The sequence below is a fragment of the Phoca vitulina genome, unplaced genomic scaffold (genome assembly GCF_004348235.1).
Source record: "Phoca vitulina isolate PV1807 unplaced genomic scaffold, GSC_HSeal_1.0 scaffold14, whole genome shotgun sequence".
NCBI lineage: Eukaryota > Metazoa > Chordata > Mammalia > Carnivora > Phocidae > Phoca > Phoca vitulina.
The window spans coordinates 26308636-26328308 of record NW_022589717.1 but is presented as its reverse complement, the minus strand read 5'-3'; the positions used below and the strand labels follow the sequence as shown (position 1 = coordinate 26328308).

The window sequence follows — 19673 nt, the reverse complement described above, 5'->3', positions numbered from 1 at the left end:
CGATGCCCTAGTCTGGATCAAAATGTTTCGAAAGAGTAAATTCTCAGATAACTTAAGAGAACTGAATTTACAAAACTCTTGAATTTACTTATTTGCTGATGAGTTGCCATTATTTGTCCTTAGTATTTATTGTTTCTTCTTCTCTCTCTTTCTTCAAAGGAAAAGTAGGTGATTTTCTTTGTGTTCCTCATTTATCTTTTACATTTGGTTGTGTATTTTTATATGTGAGATATTTCTCCCTAACCCACACATTTAATATACAGCTTCATCTTGACCTGGAATTGACTACCGACATTTAACTGTTGTTGATCAGACAGCACTTCTTTATCTCTTTAAGTTTTAAGTGCTGTTTCTGACGAATGCCAGTCCTTTTAGTCCTGTTCTGTAACAGATATACCAGGAATCAGTATACCATCTAGATGTCCCAGAGGGAAAAGAACACTGTTTTGGGAGGGGGAGGGGAATATTGTTGAAATACCATAGGTGTTATAACCTTTTCTTTTTTTTTTTTTTTTTAATTTATTAGGCTTCAGTCAGACTAAAGGAATTCAGTTTTTTTTTAAAAAAAAAAACCTTAGGATTTTACAACAGTAAATAATGGATCTTAAAGCATTTCACTAAAAGGTAAATACAGAGAAAGAAATTAATAATTACTCCATGCTTGGATTTTTTTTTTTTTGGCTGATAAAATATATTTAAAGTATTTTAATCTTGGCATCAAATATGGATGCTATTGTATGCCACATTGATGTTGGAGAGTTTGGTATGAATTATATCCCTTGCCTTGGGGAATTTACAATCTAATCAGCAGAAGAATGATGTGGGGAAAGTTTAGAATATATTTGTTAGATTGTGAGGGAAGCCCTAGTAGGTGCCTTCCTTTGTAAACAAACATTTTACATACGCTATCTCCTTTTATCCCCTCAACAATACTATAAGGAATGTGTTATTATCTTTATTTCACAGATAAGGAAACTAAGATACAGTGAGGTTAAGGAACTCTCCAAGTTCACACATTTTCCAAGTGTTAAGGCTGGGATCTCAGATCTGTCCCTGTCAGTGAACTGGTAGACTTTAGGGATAAGTGGAAAGAGTATTTTAGATTGAATACTTGCATGTATGTCCACTTCTTTCCAAAATCCAGCCACTCTTTCCTTTATCTTGGCAAAAGGGAAGAGGTATATACTTTTTGGAGAAATTATACCAGAGAAGTTTCTTATTTGAGAACACCAAGAACAGCAGAGGAGGGATTGATGGGAAGGAATGGAAAACAGGGGGATGAACTGAAAGCTTTAAGTACCAAATAGTGAAAACCCCCAGACCCCTTTTGCCATCATGCTATCAGAGCTTTGGCAGCTAGGCTTATACCAGCCCCACCCTTTAAGACAGAAGATTGTATTACTCTTTGGATATATTGACTGGCTCAAGAGAAAAGACCTAAAAAATGTTAACATTTGGGGATCCTACTTGGAGCCCATCTGATTTCCCTTCAGTGAAATTTGTCAGCTCACAGTGCTACTTAGGCTAAATGTACTTCAGTCAGCCCTTTTGTGCCTCATTCCAAAACTGAAGGTACCACCAAGTGTTAGCAAACATTTAAAGACAGTCTCCAATGTGAAAGACTAAAACAAATAGAAAAATAAAAAGAAACCAGAAGAAACAAAGACAATTTAGGAAACAGAAGAAGCCTTAAAAACAAAATCAGAGTAAAGGTCCTCACAGAGGTAATAGAAAACTATCACATTATGCTGAGCGAAATAAGTCAAACAGAGAAAGACATGTATCATACGACCTCACTGATATGAGGAATTCTTAATCTCAGGAAACAAACTGAGGGTTGCTGGAGTGGGGGGTGGGGTGGGAGGGATGGGGTGACTGGGTGATGGACACTGGGGAGGGTATGTGCTCTGGTAAGCGCTGTGAATTGTGCAAGACTGTTGAATCTCAGATCTGTACCTCTGAAACAAATAATGCAATATATGTTAAGAAAGAAAAAAAAGAAGAAGAATGTAGCAGGAGGGGAAGAATGAAGGGGGGGAAATCGGAGGGGGAGAAGAACCATGAGAGACGATGGACTCTGAAAAACAAACTGAGGGTTTAGAGGGGAGGGGGGTGGGAGGATGGGTTAGCCTGGTGATGGGTATTGAGGAGGGCACGTTCTGCATGGAGCACTGGGTGTTATGCACAAACAATGAATCATGGAACACTATATCTAAAATTAATGATGTAATGTATGGGGATTAACATAACAATAAAAAAATTAAAAAAAAAAGAAAACTATCACATTAATAGAAAAAGGAAAATGATGCTATAGAAAGTAGAATATTAGTGCAGATGGTTTTTAAAAGACACATCAAAATGATAGGGGAAAGTAGCCTAGGAAGATAAAATTAGAGGACTAGAGTAGGAAATCTTTGGACTTAGATAACACATTAACTGAGTCTGCTTTCATTTATTAGTAAGGGACCCTTCTCAATTACTTAATTGGTGATGGGGAGGTCTTATAGCAACTGCTATTTATATATTTTTAAATGTAGTATTCTGTAATTATATGATACTGAAGAAAAATTTTCATGGATACACTGACCTTCTTAAACTTTAAATTATTATTTGTTCAGTGTGATGTATTTAGTTTAAAATATGGTTGTGCAACTCTTTCCTCAAAATGTTAAATAAGTTCAGCAAAGTGTGACCATACATACATATGTATATATATATATAGAGAGAGAGAGGTTGTGGTGCATTTACAAGATTTGCTGAAATTTTGATTTTAAATCAGGGATACAATCTGTTTTGTGTGACTGTTGTTAAAATTTACCTTTGCTAAGTATTAGCACTCCGTATAGCAGATTTGGCTTTCTACTAGAAGCTACCTTCTAGTAGAAGTTTTTAAATGACTCTAACAGAGGTTAACCTTACACTTAATTTAAGCAGCCTTCAATGACATTATTTTTTAACATTAGTCAGAATATGATAAACTGAAGTAACTGAAATGGATTGTGGTTAATATTACTGTCAGGGTGATGAATAATCCTGACATACACCAGCAACACACTGCCAGTCAGTAATCCTCAAAGTGAAGTATTTATTCTCTAATCATCTGAAGTTACTGTGGTGTGGAGTGACCATTCATTATTATTTATAAATGAATTGTTTTATTTATACAGCATTGCCTGTTTATCCCTTAATACTTCCTGTTTTCTTAGTTTAGTGCTGGGTGTACTAACTTGGGGTAGATTCAGCATAGGGAACATATACCTACCATGAATTTACATAAAGATTGTTTTCAGAACACCTAGAATTGGTTGTGTTTTTTAAAGTTTACTAAGTACTGGTTTATAGTAGCAATAAGGTTTATGGTAAGCTATACTTCCAATTTCAGTCTGGGGTGTGTGTGTGTGTGTGTGTGTGTGTGTGTTTGCGTTTATAGAGAGAAAATGCAGTAGGAAGACATTTAAAAAACCTGCATATTGGGGCACCTGGGTGGCTCAGTTGGTTAAGCGGCTGCCTTTGGCTCAGGTCATGATCCCAGGGTCCTGGGATTGAGCCCCACATTGGGGGTCCTTGCTCAGCAGGGAGCCTGCTTCTCCCCTGCCTGCCGTTCCTCCTGCTTGTGCTTGCTCTCTGTCTCTCTCTCTCTCTCTCTCTCGCTCACTTGTTGTCAAATAAATAAAATCTTAAAAAAAAAAACAAAAACCTGCCTATTTGTAGCTTTCTTTTTTAAAAAAAAAAGATTTTATTTATTTGACAGAGAGAGACACGTGAGAGAGGGAACACAAGCAGGGGGAGTGGGAGAGGGAGAAGCAGGATCTCTGCAGAGCAGGGAGCCCGATGCGGGGCTCGATCCCAGGACCCTGGGACCATGACTCGAGCTGAAGGCGGACACTTAACGACTGAGCCACCCAGGCGCCTCAGTAGCTTTCTTTATATACTTGTGTGTGTCAACTTCTCAACTTCTCATTCTTATACTTCCCTCTGATATTCAAAACTTATTTTTATGTGAATATATAGTATGTTTGGGGGGGGCAGTTATTACTTTTTTTTAGTTGAGGTATAATTGATATACAACATTCTGTTAGTTTCAGGTGTACAAAATAGTTACTTGATATTTGTATATATTGCAAAATGATCACCACAATAGGTCTAGTTATACATCTGTAGTGTACATTTTATAGTGGGTAAGGTAGTATCTTTTCTTTTAGTCACATGTCCACATTGCTGTCCAATTCTTTATTCCCAAAGTCCACTTACTTGAATTAAACATAAGTTTATGTTGAATAAATGTGCTTATTCAAATAATTATTAATTTGCTGGTTAACTGTTATAGACATTATTCTGAGGACTGGGTCAGGAACAAAAGTGAATGAAATAGTCTTTACTTTTTAAAGAGTCGTATAACTGAATGTGTGTTTATATAGGAACCATTTATAGGAGAATAATCTAATCAGAAACATTTTATTTCTGTGTGACTTAATTTTAAACTGTCCCACTTTTAGAAAAGGATTTTTGTTTTTAATATGAGTTCATGATTTATGATGTGAACCAAGTTTTTGTAAGTGGAGAAAGGATAAATTCTAAAAACAAAAAACATTGGCTCAATATAAAAAGTAGAATAGACAATTAGTTACATTTTTTAATGTTAGGAAGAAAAGAAAATCAGTAGTTTCACTTAGAAAGATATCCTGTAGGGGCACCTGGCTGGCTTAGTCAGAAGAGCGTGCAACTCTTGATCTCAGGGTTGTGAGTTTGGGCTTCATGTTGTGTGTAGAGATTACTTAAAAATCTTAACAAAAAAAAAAAAAAAAAAAAAAAAAAAAAAAAAAAAGGAAAGAAGTATATCCTGTAAAACAAGAAAAACCTGTAAAACTAAAAATATTAACTTTACTTTAAAAAGTAAATTGATTAAGTTAACAAATTAGGGAAGTTATAGGTCTAGTATGACATATCTCAGCAAATTATTTGAAAATCTGAGTGATACCTTTCTGATAAATAGACAATGATTAAAAACATTAGTAGCGTTCAGAACTGTTCAAATAATTTACAACCCTATTCTTTAATGCCCTTGATAAACTTGAGGTATCACTTTCTTTATTACATCTTTGTAGGATTCTGTCTTGGGCCCTGATTTGTTCAACAATTTCACTAATATTACAAATTGATCATACAACTTGCTTTGCAGTAATGAAAAAAAATTTTAAATGATTTTGCATAATGAAATACATGAAATATTTGAGTGAAATATAAAAAAAATATGAAGTTTTACACTTAGTCTTATAAATTTGTAGTACAAAAAAACAGGAGGAAAGGATAAAGAAAAGTCAGAGTTAAAAATATCAGTGGCAGTAGTCTTGTTAATGGGAGGGAAGATCAAAATGTGGCATTTGTTCCTGACCTGTAGCCTCTGGTCACTTAAAGGGGACTGTTTATTGCAAGAGGCCTGTCAATTCACCATATACATGTATAATATACGAGAGACTATCTTACTGGAAAAGTTGAAGGCTTAGATGACTGTCTGCTTATTATTAACCAACAGTGATTTGGCTTTTCTAAAAACAAATTGGGTCAAACATAATTATTATTACACTCTTATATTGTGGTTTCTAATGTGACCTATTTTTCATCTATAATATAGGTACAAGGTAAGGGTTGAGGTTCATTTTTTACAAATGAAAGTCCAATTCTTTCAATACCATTTATTGAAAAGATTATGTTTTCTCATGAAGTATCTTGGCACCTTTGTTGGAAATAAATTGCTATATATGTGTGGGTCCATTTCTAAACTATTCTGCTCAATCAATCAGTATGTCTGTTCTTATATCAATACCATACTGTCTTGGTTACTGTAGCTTTATAGTAAGTCTTAAAGTCAGATCTTGTGAATCCTCCAACTATATCCTTTTTTTTTTCAAAATTATTTTAGCTATTCTGGTTTCTCTATTTTTCATATAAATTTTAGAATCAGCTTATCAGTCCTGCTGAGATTTTGATTGAGATTACATTTCATCAGTAGACCATTTTTGCTAAAAATTATATGTTAATAATACTGAATCTTTCAATCCACGAATGTGGTTTATCTCCATTTATTTCGGTTTCCTCTAGTCTCTAATATTTTGCAGCTTTTGGCATATAATTCTTGTACATATTCTGTTAATTTACCCTTAAAAATTTCATTTTTTTTAAGAGTTATAAAATTTTCTATTTCAATTATTATTTCTTATATACAGAAATACAACTGAATTTTGTACATTGATCTTGTATTTTGCAACCTTGCTAGACTCAATTTTGCAACCTTACTAGACTTTTTGGGACTTTCTACATAAATGAATATATCATCTCTGAATGAATACTTACTGGATTATTCAATGTTGACTAGAAATGTTGAGAATGCCTTGCCTCTGGTCTTAGGGGAAAAGCATTCAGTCTTTCACCATTTTGTATATTAGCCACTAGGTTTTTCATAGCTGCCCTTTATCAGGTTGAGGAAGTTCCCTTCTGTTTCTAGTTTGTTGAAAGTTTTTATTATCGTTGGATATTGAATTTTGTCAGATTTTTTTTTCTGAAGATAATCATATGGTTTTTCTTTTTTAGTCTGTTAAAATTTATACTGGTTGATTTTGGATTCATTTCTGAGATAAACCATACTCGATTGTGATGTATTACCCTTTTGGATTTGATTTCTTAATATTTGCTTAAGAATTTTTGCACCTGTGTTCATGAAGGATATTTGTCTGTAGTGTCCTTGTCTAGTTTTGGCATCATGGTAATGCTGGCAGAACAAAATCAGTTTTGAAGTTATTCCTTCTTATTCTGTTTCCCGGAAAAGATGTCATCCTTAAAGTTTTAGTGGAATTCATTAGTGAAACCATTTGGGCCAGGAGTTTTATTTCTGGGAAGGTTTTTTAAAACTTCAAATTAAATTGATAGAGGGCTGTTCACATTACCTTTCTGTTCTTGAATGAGCTTTGGTAGTCTGACTTTTTCAAAGAATTTGCTTATTTCATCTTTTATTCTAGATTTTGGTAGTTTGTTTTCTTTCTTTTTTCTTTCTCTTTCCTCCACCCCCCCCCCCCAAGATCAGTCTGGCTATGGATTTTATTTATTTTTCTATTACTTTTTCTGTGTTCAGTTTCAGTGATCTTTGCTTTTTCTACTATTCTTCTTTCTTCTTGATTTGGATTTAATTCCTCTTCTTTTTTAGTATTTTAAGGTGGAAGCTTTAACCTATCGATTTGAGATCTCTTTTGGTTTCTAATGTAAAAATTTAATGCTACACGTTTTTCTCAAAGCACTGATTTTACAAGGTCCAACAAATTTTTATGTATTGTGTTTTCATTTTTATTTCATTCAAAATATTTTCTAATTTTCCTTGTGACTTTTGCTTTGACCCATGGATTATTTAGAAGAGTGTTGTTTAATTTCCATAGGTTTGGAGATTTCTCAGACATCTTTCTCTTGTTGATTTCTAGTTTAATTCCATTATGATTGGAGAATATACTTTGTATGATTTTCAGTTTTTAAAATTAGTTGAAATTTGGTTTATGGCTCAGAAGATGGTCTGTGTTAGTTAATGCTCCATGTGTACTTGAAAAGTATGCTTCTATTGTTAGGTTAAGTGTTCTATACATGTCATTTACAACCAGTTAGGTGATATTGGTTGATAGTGTTGTTCATATCTTAGATATCTTTACTGATTTTCTACTTGTTCTATTGATTACTGAGAGAGGGGTGTTGATGTCTCCAACTACGATTTAGATTTGTCTGTATATTTTTTCATTTCTATCAGTTTTTGTTTTGTGTATTTGAATCATTTGTTTTGGGGTGCATGTTACGAGTTGAATTATGTCTCCCAAAACAATATATTGAAGTCCTCACAAGGACTGGGGTACCTTAGATGTGACCTTATTTGTAAAGAGGGTCTTTGCAGATATAATCAAAGTAAGATGAGGTCATTAGGGTGGGCCCAAATCCAATGTGACTGGTGCCCTTACAAGAAAATGAAAGCACCATGTTAAGACAGACGTCAAAGGGGGTGCCTGGGTGGCTCAGTTGGTTAAGCGACTGCCTTCGGCTCAGGTCATGATCCTGGAGTCCCAGGATCGAGTCCCGCATCGGGCTCCCTGCTCAGCGGGGAGTCTGTTTCTCCCTCTGACCTTCCCCCCTCTCATGCTCTATCTCATTCTCTCTCTCAAATAAATAAATAAAATCTTTAAAAAAAAAAAAAAAAGACAGACATCAAAGGAGTGAATACCATATGGTGATGGAGACAGAGATTGGAGTTATGTTGCCACAAGCCAGGGAACACCTTGGGCTCCAGAAAACTGGAAGAGGCAAGGAAGCATCTTCCCCCTAGAGGCTTCAAAGAGAACATGGCTCTGCCAACAACTTGATTTTACACTTTTAAATTCCAGAACTATGAGACAATACATTTCTGTTGTTTTAAGCAACTTGGTTTGTGGTACTTTGTTACAGGAGCCCTAAGAAACAATTACGAATTGTTATGTTTTCTTGATAAATGGATCGCTTTATCATTATGTAATGTTTCTCTTTATACCTGGTAATAGTCCGTGTTGTGAAGGCTACTTTTTCTGATATTAATATAGCCATGACAGCACTATTTTATTATTTGCAGTATCTTTTTCTATTAATCTACCTTAAAGTTTACTTATTTTTTTCCTTGGCTGTGTGCAGTCTGCATGTAATGTCATCAAAAGAATTCTTCTCCTCTGACTTTTTTTCTTTTGTTTCTAGCATTTATATTTGATTCTTTTTTTATGGTTTCCTGCTCTGCTGAAATTTCCCACCTGTTCATGTAAGTTTCCCACCTTTTCCCCTAGATCTTTTAGTATGTGAATCACAGTTACTTTAAATAACCTTTCTGATAGTTCTAACATCTGCATTATCTCTGCGGCTGGTTCTTTTGATTGCTTTGTCTCTTCACAATTGGTCATTTTTTTTTTCTTAGTATTTTAAGCATCTCATAATTTTTGGTTTAATATCAGTAGAGACTGAGATGTGAATACTATTTTTATGCCCAGAAATGTGGATGCCTTTTCTTATGTCAGGCATTTTGTGTGGGGAGTTCAGTCAATCCAGGCAGTAGGTGAGCTCAGTTGGATTTCTTATCATCATTGTTACTTTAAGCACAGCACGAACTTCACAAATTCCTCCATTTCTTCCATTTGAATTTGTCCTTAGTATGGTCCTAGGGTGCTAGAGATTTTGTCTCATTGTTCCTGCTCCACTCTCTGGCGGATCCTCTAGGCCTGTGCCACTGAGGACTTCTCTCTGCTCTCTTGCCTTTCCCTGGGAGTAGATTGCTGTTGCTCGATACTTAGTGCCAGGCTTATGGTGGGGGTAGGGCAACTCCTCCATTCTCCTGATCCAACGTCACTCTTGAGCAGACCCTGTGGGGTCTTCTCAGTGGGCCTTCTCAGTGTTCTTGTCTGAACCCTGCATGACATCCAGACTCTGCCTTGTGTCTGTGGCAGGTCACAGGCATGAGGGGTTTTCTCATCCCTCTTCCAGTAGTAGCAGACCTCTCCTTTGTATCAGTGCAGAATCCTGGCTCAAAAAGAGTTTTTTTCCCATTCTCCTAAGTGAAAACGCTTTTGCTTTAACTCTACCCCAGAAGCAGTAGATTTTTGCCTGGTCCTCTGGTAATACAGAGTTTCCTATCTCTTTTCCAGGCCCTGGGATGAGAGCATTTGGTATTCTTCCCCCATCAGCCTAAGGGTTTTGATTGATTTTAAGAGAGAGATTAGGGGAAGTGGGTGGTATTTTGTGCCTGTCCTCCTTAATAGCAAGTCACATGCTATCTCTCCAAACTTTCTGATTGTCCAAGCCACCTTCTTCGTTCTTTGTGGCTCCTAATTATTGAGGGTGTGCTAAGACCTGTCAGTGTCCCAAACGTAAGGGTCTCAGTCAGCAGTTGGTGCAGGCTGATTGGAAGTCAGAGGCTCTGGCAGCAGCTTTTAAAGTTTGCAAGTAGACTTCCTTCAGGGAAAGACTGGGAGCTGGACATTGAGCTCTGGGGAGGGTGGGAGGGGGGTGATAGCCTGTTAAAGAACTGTTTGTTTGCTACAGTCCTATGGGACCTTGTGAACACAAGCCCTAATGGCCATGAGAACCAGATGATCAAGGGATGCATCTTCTAGGTGGCAGCCATGAAAGCAGAAGTGCCAGACCTGTGTACAAGCTCCTTCCCAGGAGACATTGGTGATTTGGAGAGGGCTACAGGGAGAATGCAGAGATGGTGTGTGCTGGCTTCTCTAGTAGCAGGGGAGGATTGCAGTTCCTAGGTGTGTGTTAAGATAGGATCCTGACTCTCAGGCTGCAGCTTTTAAGATGTGCAAATAGGCTCTTTCAAGGAAGGGCTAGGAGATTGGCATTTCTGTCTGCTGTCTCAGAGCTGAGCACTGGGGTTTAGCCAAGCTGAGTCCTCTGGAACCAGTGAGGAACTGTGGGATTTTGGTTTGGTTTTGCTGTTATCTTACGATCTCATAGATGCAAGCCTCATTGGCTTTCAGAGCTATGTGTTCTGGAGAGCCTCTCTCACAGATGGAAGTCTTAACTTGGGGGGGGCTAGATGTTGGGTCCAAAAATCTTCACTCCTCAGGGAGAAGCTGTGAGTTTTGAGTTCCTTCCTAATTGTATGCCACTGTGTTGGAGGTGAGATTTGTGGCAAGAGTGTGTCACAGCCTTTCTTACCTGTTACCATGTTGGTTTTTTTCTTGTTTGATAGGTAGCTCAGCTAGTTACAAGATTTCTTCAAGAGGGAATTGATCCATGTGTAACTGTAGATTCAGTTTGTCCATGGGAGGAGGTGAGTTCAGGAACCTCTTACGTCATCATCTTAGACTGGAACTCCCCATGTTAATGGTCTTAACTGTTTCTTTAAGTGGAAAGATGAATCTATCTGAGAATGAATAGGCTTTATTATATCGGCATTGGGCTTCTTTGATGTTTATCATTTTCATAATTACTTAAAATATTTTTTCCCTTTGGCCTTGGATTGTTAAAATTGGGGGTTTTTGAGGGGGAGAGTTTCCTTCCAGGCATTTAGCTTAACACTGGCAATGGATTATCAGATTATTTTAATCAATTTCTGTGCCTTTCTCAAATTCAGGTAAAAACCTATAGTAAAAATCACTTAATATGAGCCATAGCTGAATAGCATAGAACTGCAGAGGCTACTAAATCTACCAATGTGAGCGTTTGAAATGATTTATATTCTACATAGGCACAATAAGTAAAATGGAATACTTTCTTTTTCCCAAGATGTGTTTCTTAAAGTGAAATAGTATAGGAGGTGTATGTTTAACACCACTTGCAAGAAAGTGTGTTTTCAAGGGATTAAAAACTGCTCTGGTACTTGAAAACAAAAGTGCTTATTTGTTAACTCTAAAAGCCACAGTAGTGTGCCAATGAAATTTTTTTCTTGACAATATTAAATAAAATGTAGAGTGTGTGAAGATAAGTGCCAAACCATTTCAGCCATATATAGCATATGACAAAATACCCTAAAAGCCAAGGTTGAGTAAAAATGCTGATCAGGCTGTTTGTTATACTTGTCATTTAGATAAAAGAGCTGCTACAACTGACAGAGAATAGTATCATACCCCCTAACAGTGGCAGCATGGCTTAAATGGCAGAGGCTATTCGTTTATTTTCTTCCCTTGGCGGTGGGGGAAGAAGGCAGGTGGTGGAGAAGCACATAATAAAATTCAGTGGCTTCTTTAAAAAGGTTTAGCAGCACAGAGAATTAAAGGCTCTTATTAGGTTCATGGATGTGGATGTATAACTATAAAAGTTAAGAGAAAAGTAAAGCCATAAACTTTGGTGACAGTATTTACCTTTTTGTTCACTTTTTTTTAAGCTGTTTTTGCCAAGCATCTTTCGGTGTCCTCAAGCAAAATATATATTTTTTTTCATTTATGAAACCTTCTGCTAAAGTGATATCCACACACATTAGGTAAGTAGGGATAAAAATGTAACTAGCACATTTTCAAAAGGATCTTCAATCTAAACCTCCCATGAAAGGATTCTAATGACTTTGCAGAGTCAGCACCAGCATTTTTATCAATCCACACAACCCAAATCATTCTAGGATTTGCTAGTCAATTTAGTTAAAGTTGGTTCTAAATCTTGCCTCAGCCGCTGGCTTAGGTAGCCAGTCATTAATCGTCATTTAACTTCTCTGACTCAATTTTTTGCCAAAAGTTAGGAATGCTAATAGGTTTATATATTAAGGGGTTGATGTGAATATGAAGTAATTTATGTAAGATTCTTAGAACCTTCACTTAAATCCAATACGTAGTAACACTGTCATCAGATAGAATGGACCTTTTAACCTGTATACCGTATTTATTTCTTGTAATCTTCCAAACCAAATCATTATTCTCTAATTAGAAATGGTCTTTTATGATATCACATTTGCCAATAGTCCATTCCCTTTCATCCTCTGAATTTGAAGTTTTTTTATTTAATCCATTCATGAATATTAGATACCTTTTATTTAATTAACAATATTCAGTCCTTTAATCTGGCATGTTTATAACATAACATTGGATTCCTGTAACATGGAGTTCAACCATCTTGTTATATTTTCCTTACTAGCTTTTATCCCTTATTTTGCAATGGCCCTCTTTCAATGTCTATAGGCCTATCCTACTTCCAGGAAAAAATGAAATAATGTAAAACATCTCTTGCACATGACCTCTTAAATGCTGTAGGACAGGTTTTATGTGTAATCATAGAATTAAAGGAGGTTATCCAGTTTCCTAATCATACCAAATGAAGATGACATTGGAGATGGCTTTAGGCCAGTCATCCAGATCCTAAGCAAGATCCTAAAAATCGTTATGCTCTTTTACCTCCCGTTCCTGAGCCCCTTTTCAGTTTTGACATCTCTTCACCATTCCCTATAACCACAAAATGTATCTTTTATGATACCCTATCCTTTAGTGTTTCCAAAGGCCCTATTTCTGTGTCTTATGAACCAGAATGATCCTTTACTTTTTCTTTAATCTTCTCTTCTGCTTCTGATCCCCAGGATGTTAGGATATAGTGATTTTTCAAAGAAGGCCTTCACAGAAAGATGTAAAAAAACCTCTTTTGAGACTTGGATTTTAAAAAAAGAAGTTTGTTAACTCAAGCAAATCTGTGCTTTGTTGAATTTGTGAGACTCCTTGCCAATTCCCTTCAACTTTCTTAGTAACTATAATCATGGTCCATCAGTTTGGAACTTCACTTCTGAAAGATTGATATAAATTAGAACAATTCACATATAAATCTCAAAAAGAAGAAGGATTTATGTCAGTCATGGTGGTAATTTCAAAATAAATATTATTATGAAATAATAAAATTACAACAAAATTACAACAACATTAATGGCAGCTATGCTTGTCAAGTACTTTCTTTGTGCCAGGATCTCTGCTAAGCATTTTACATATATTATTAGCCTTTATGCCAACCTATTAAATAAATATCATATTTGAAAAAGGGAAATATAAGGAATTGCTGAAATTTGGAAAAATAATTTGTAATTAATACAACAGTTTTAGATGGATAAAATGACCCCAAGACTGGATTTTTGAATGCTGAATTTGTGTCTCCTAGATTTATGTTGACCTTGAACTAGGTTACTCAGAATACTTTTTCATTTTTAAAACAGGGATTTCTAGCTCACGTATTTACTGTGAGAATGTGTAATAATGTCTTATAAACTGCAGAGTGTGAGCTGGGGGTACTAATTAAATAACTTCAGGTAAGATTTCCTAAAATTTTAAAAAAGAAAAAAAACTTCGAATGTATCAACACTATAAAAGCTGTTTCTTTGTACAGCCAACTTTTACTAGTAATTAGATGAAAAAGTCTCTTACGTGCCTTTGAAGGGGGTTGTGAATCCAAAGCTGTTTGTTTTTAACTGATGTAGTAGAAGATGGTTGTAATTTGCTTGACATTTCATATGCTTTTCATAGTAACATTTGGATGCCCTTTGGACTTTTAAAAAGTAATTTTGCTTTTGGTTATTTTCTTGAGGTAGGGTAATTCAGTTTATTGGGACTACTATGTACTATTAGGCTTCTGACAGGTAATGCGCAGTAGTGTATGTACCATTAGAAGATCATCATTCTTTTCTAACAGACTCTACCTAATTTCATCAGGCTTGTTTAATAGTTTTTTTTTCTTAAATATTATTCATCAAATAAGCTGCAAAATAGTAATAAATATTATTATGAATAATTTACTGTGTGCTATGCACTGAGCTGAGCATTTCACACACAGTATTTTTGTTTCTCTAATTAGTAAAATTAACTTCTCAAAGAAGACAATAAAAAGATTTTTTTATTGTATTACTCTTAAGAAACTTGATTTAGAAAGTTTTGTTTTGTGTATCGTGTTCTGGAAGGTATCATTAGTATTTGTCCAACAGAATACTTATCACTCTACCACAGTTGTCAGTTTTGCTATTTGTGAGATAAGAATATCCTAGGAATAGTGACTTTTTTTTCTATTTATACATTTTCAAGAGTTTTGTGTTCCTTTTTTCTTTAACTTCTCTTTTCGTACTTCAAGTTCTTATTTCCATTTTTTTCCAAACATAATGCTTCTGATAATTTTAAAATAATTCTATTTTATTTGAACCACTTTTTTATCTTGTTGTGATTCAAGTTTTATTCTGTAGATTTAAAAAAATCTTATATTATTTGTTAGCTTTTTGTAATTTGTAAAATTACTTTTCTGTATCCTAGAGCTATTTAATTTTACCTTGTTCTGACCTTGAATTACACTTCTTTAATCAATACCTGTTTTTCATTGATTTTTTTCAGGAAGTTATGACCATTTTAAATGACCAGTATTTTTGCTCTTCTTCCTTTAATCAGTTTGCTGATTTAAAAAAAAAAAATTCTGTCAAGCTTTTATAGTTAAATTGTACAAAGAGCTGCCTGTAGGAGATATTGCTAGGCATCTTCCTGAATTGCCCTCCAATTGTTACTCTTAATATACTGTGTAAGTAAGAGAAGCCATCAGCATTTACTTTTAGTTCTTTTGCAGAGATGAATAAACATCTTGAAATGCTGATTTAGACAATGTTTTAAAAATGCTATGATGCACTTTGGTGTATGACTGACTCTTGCTTAGTTAAATGTTTTGCAGCATTATAACATAGTTGGATTCAGCTCATCTTTTAAAGCAGTTGTCAGAAAAATATGGGCCAGCATGGTAGAATGTATTAGCTCAATACATTGTCTCCATTTTATTATGAAGCTGCTGAGGAAGCTGTGATATACAGCACTGTCATTACAGATCTATTGTTAGGATGGTTCCACAGTCTTCTTTGCACCGCCATTAATTTATAGCAGTAAACAATATGTAGCCTTCCAACTGCAGCAAAGCAGAATCTTTTAATGAGGTGGATGTTATTACCACAATAAATCAGTGCTTTCGCGTAATGTATAATTCAATGTGTGTATTCCCACTGTAACTTCTCTGAGTAAGCTGATAGTGTATCATTGTCATTGCGCAGCTCCACTGGTCTTTTTTTTTTTTTTTAAACCTTCTTTTATTTGGGGACTTCTTTTTTATATGCTTACAAATAAATGTGGTATGTATTGATAGCTGTCCTGTAGCAAGCTTCAGAAACCAACTGTAACAATAACAGCCAGAATCAATACTGTGGGTTCTACCTATATGGATCTCTGCACGAAGCCATTTTTTCCTCAGATGCTACTGAAATCAATCCTAATTGGTTTTAGCATTATATTCAAGCAACGTGATTCTATAACTATTGATTTTGGAGGTATACTCATTTGGAGAGTAATAAAAATGGGAGCAGATAAAGTGAATACTTAATATGCTGCAGAACTATACAAAAGGAGCATTGATTCTATTTTTAATTCACATAATTTGTCTTCCAATGATTTTATTTCTTCGTTCTTTCCTTTTGTATGGCTCGGTGTTTAGGGACAACAACTAAAATATGTTTAAAGGCATTCCAAATTGATTCTGTAACAAAGATTTCTTGGAGTCACTTCTATTCTTAACGCATAAATTTAGTAAATCAGATTTAATTCTTCGGTACAGAAACTAATGCTTTAAAAGACAGCATTTTAAATTAGTATACTGAGATTGATCTAAACTAGTAATTGATGAAAGATTTTTAAAAATTTGCTTGTAAAGTAAAAAAATGACAATATAAAATGTTGATTCAAACCAAGCTATTGAAAGAGGACAGTGCTAAAGATAGTTTTTAAAAATAGTTAACAATTAATTTAAGAAAGATAGTGAAAATGATGAATTTAAAATGTTGCTGTAAATCACATATTAACATGAGAAGCAGTTTGAAAACTAGTTTAACTTTGCTTCATTTTTAACAGAATATTTCTGAATACATCTATTTTAAAACCCATATTTTTTTTATTTCAGTTTAGCATATCCCCCATAAATAATAAGATATTTAAAATATTTTCTTTCTCTTATAAATGAAGTGACTAGGTACTCATTTAAGAAAGTCATCTTAGCTTTTTTTTTTTTTTCAGTGAAATGGTAATTATATTTTAAATAAGGAATAGAGATTTTCTAGAGATCAGAATGTTTTATGAGAATGAGTTATTACTTAAAGCAGGTGGTTTTTAACATTCTTGGAGACCTCAAACCCTTTGAGAATCTTAATACTTTGTATGTCTTCCTTAAGAAAATGTACATGTGCATAATCACAGAAAATTTTGCATGTTTTTTAATGAAATTCATGTATTCCCTAAATAACAACAGCTGCAGCAATAATAATGATAACCAGCTAACATTTATTTAGCTCTTATGCCAAGTAATGTTCTAAGGGTTTTACAGGCTATTATTTCATTCAAACTTTACCCCAATTCTGAAAGATAATCTTAAAAGTAATAGCATTCACTGAATGTCAGGCATGGTTTATAGGACTTTACATGTAATTACTCATTTTATTTTCCAAAACAACCTTCGGACTGGGTATTATTACTATTCCAGTGAGCCCACATTCTTCAACACTTTGCTGTACTGCTTTTCAGCCCTCTACTATAATGAATCGTTTTCTGGTATAAACTCGTAATCTGTCTTCTATTATTTATACACACACATACACAGAGACACACACACATATACTTTATTTCAGGCAGGGATGTTTTAATCCTCTAAATTTTGCTTTTACTCATACTAGTAGAAATTTCTAGATTTACATTTAATCCCTTTTTCACTCATTCTCTTCCTTGCACTCCTCATTCCCTTGCATTTTTGTTTCATCCTCTTCTCAGAAGCTATTGTAAAGTAATTCTCTAACATCAAGATTCTGTTTCTGGGTGTTGCTTCTAATTAACTAAATAGAATTTTATAGGTGCTTTCCAAACTACTATATAGCTAATACTCACTTCATGTAATTGTCTTTATGAAAATACTTGTTATGGTCTGATTAAAAACCTGTATTCAACAGAAACTAGACTCACTGAGAAATGACAGGTTTCTCCTTCCACTTATATGTGTTTGTTTAACCTGCTTTGGAAAAAGTTTTTGCATCCACTCTCTGAATGTAGCACCATGTTTTAGCTTCAGTAGAGTATATGTGTATATTTAAATTGACTCTCACTTGCTAATAGGATGACATTTGAAGAAAGAAATAAAAGATGATTACATTTATGTGTTCTTGTTTTGTTTTGTTTTCTTTTTCTTCCACATTGGCAGCCAATAGGAGCTTTGAATCCAAAAAGAGCAGCATTCTTTGCAGAGCGTTATGAATCATGGGAAGATGATCAAGTTCCAAAATTCCACTATGGTACTCATTACTCAACTGCAAGTTTTGTTCTTGCATGGCTGCTAAGAATAGTAAGTTCAATTTGAATAATAAACCATGAATAACTAAATTCAATGTTGTGGAGAATATGCAGTGATTGAAAGTTATTGGCATCTTTTTTGAATGCTAAATTTTTTTTTCAGTGATTAGATTTCTAATTATAAATATCTCTTTATCTCATTTGGTATGTATTTGATAACATGTTGCTATAGAATAGCCTTAAAAATGTTTCACCTGGAATTATATGAATATTTTTCTTAAACTTGCCTCTTCAAATGGTTGGTATCTCATCAGATCCTAAATTGTAACATATGTTATTTTCAAATATAGTATATCAAAATAAGAACTAAATAAGATTTTGTTAAGATAGCATGTGTTCATATATTTTAGGAACTTCAGTTGCCCCAAATGGAATAAGTTATGTTTGTAGATTACACCAAGGCTACTGTGTATTGATAATATATCGGTTAAACAAGAAATGTTTCTGTAAAATTGAAAGGTGATTCATCTACTAGAAAGTAATTTCTTTGGGAAAGCATTAGCAGCACATCATTAATTAAAGCTTGTTAGAAGGGTACAGGCAGACATAAATCCTAGAAGTAATTTATAGTGCTTAGCTAATTTCAAGCAATTATCTACTAATATGTGTTTAAGTGTTCTTTAACTAAGAGGAGACTTTTAAATCTTCCAAACATTTTTCTTTTCTTAATCATAAATTAAATATTGAGCCATAACAATAGGAAAATTACATATTAGACTATTTCCCTGTTCTATGAAGAAAATGCAATCTAATTTAGGTTTGAATTTTATTAATAAATTGTTCTTGAAAAGGGAGTCTGAAAAATGTTGCAAATGCCAAATTTTGGAAATCTTTCTTCTGAAACAAAACTAGTTTAAGAACACTAATATAATAATTTAGATATAATTCCCATTCTATACCTAGTTTATATATAGCTGGATAATGTCTATTAGTCACTAAAGTATCTAAATATAATGATTTATTAAAAAAAATTTTTATGCATGAGGAAACATGGATTTTTTTAATTGCTTATTTTTTAGGAACCTTTCACAACTTATTTCCTAAATTTGCAAGGAGGGAAATTTGATCATGCAGATCGAACTTTTTCATCAATTTCTAGAGCTTGGCGAAACTGTCAGCGTGATACATCTGATATTAAGGTACAGAAATGTTTCATTTTACAGTTACTATTGCCATTGTGTTCCTTGTTGAATGAATGTTGACAGTTTCTCTCTTGCAGCATAGCACTATTTACTGAAGAGAAGCCTCAAAGGCTGAGGCTTTAATTAAATGGCCAAGAACCACTGTATAGCATCTCTCTGTCTGTCTGTCTCTGTCTCTCTGTTCTTTGTGTGTCTCTACCTGTCATATGTCTCCCTGTCTCTTTCTCTTTAGTTGTAGAATGGTTGTTTTTTTCCTCCTTGGAATCTTTTTAAAGGAAAAATACAGTAGTATGAATGTAAGGTAGCATGCTCAATGGCATTACAAACTCAATAAATAAAATTAATTCAGTCAGAAAAATGCTATGAGAAGACTCTCAGACTTTTAATTTATTTAATTTTATTTTACTTCATTTTATTTTAAAGATCCCATCTCTCTTAATCTTTTACCTGCTACTAATTCTAAATTCATACCTGACTCTGCTTGATATAAGGTTACATTATTATTGAGGGAAAAGAGGAGTTCTCGTATCTATATGTATGTTCACTACTGTAAGAAATCAAAAACTGCACAATAGCTAACATAATCCTTACTAGATCTTTGTTTCTACCCTCAGAAATTATAGTATTTTACTTTCATGACATACTGTCTCTTTCTCCAGATGCTGTTGAA

At 34.2% G+C, this 19673-nt stretch overlaps 1 protein-coding gene across 6 annotated transcripts in view; it reads left to right on the top strand.

Annotated features, from left to right (window-relative positions):
• LRBA (LPS responsive beige-like anchor protein) overlaps window positions 1-19673 on the top strand; it is a 758742-nt gene that overhangs the window by 577012 nt on the left and 162057 nt on the right. For all 6 annotated transcript variants that reach the window (XM_032412965.1, XM_032412964.1, XM_032412967.1 and 3 more), the window contains 2 exons: window positions 17713-17853; window positions 18881-19000. In XM_032412965.1, coding sequence (XP_032268856.1) covers window positions 17713-17853; window positions 18881-19000 — 261 coding nt within the window. The remainder of the gene's footprint in view (window positions 1-17712; window positions 17854-18880; window positions 19001-19673) is intronic.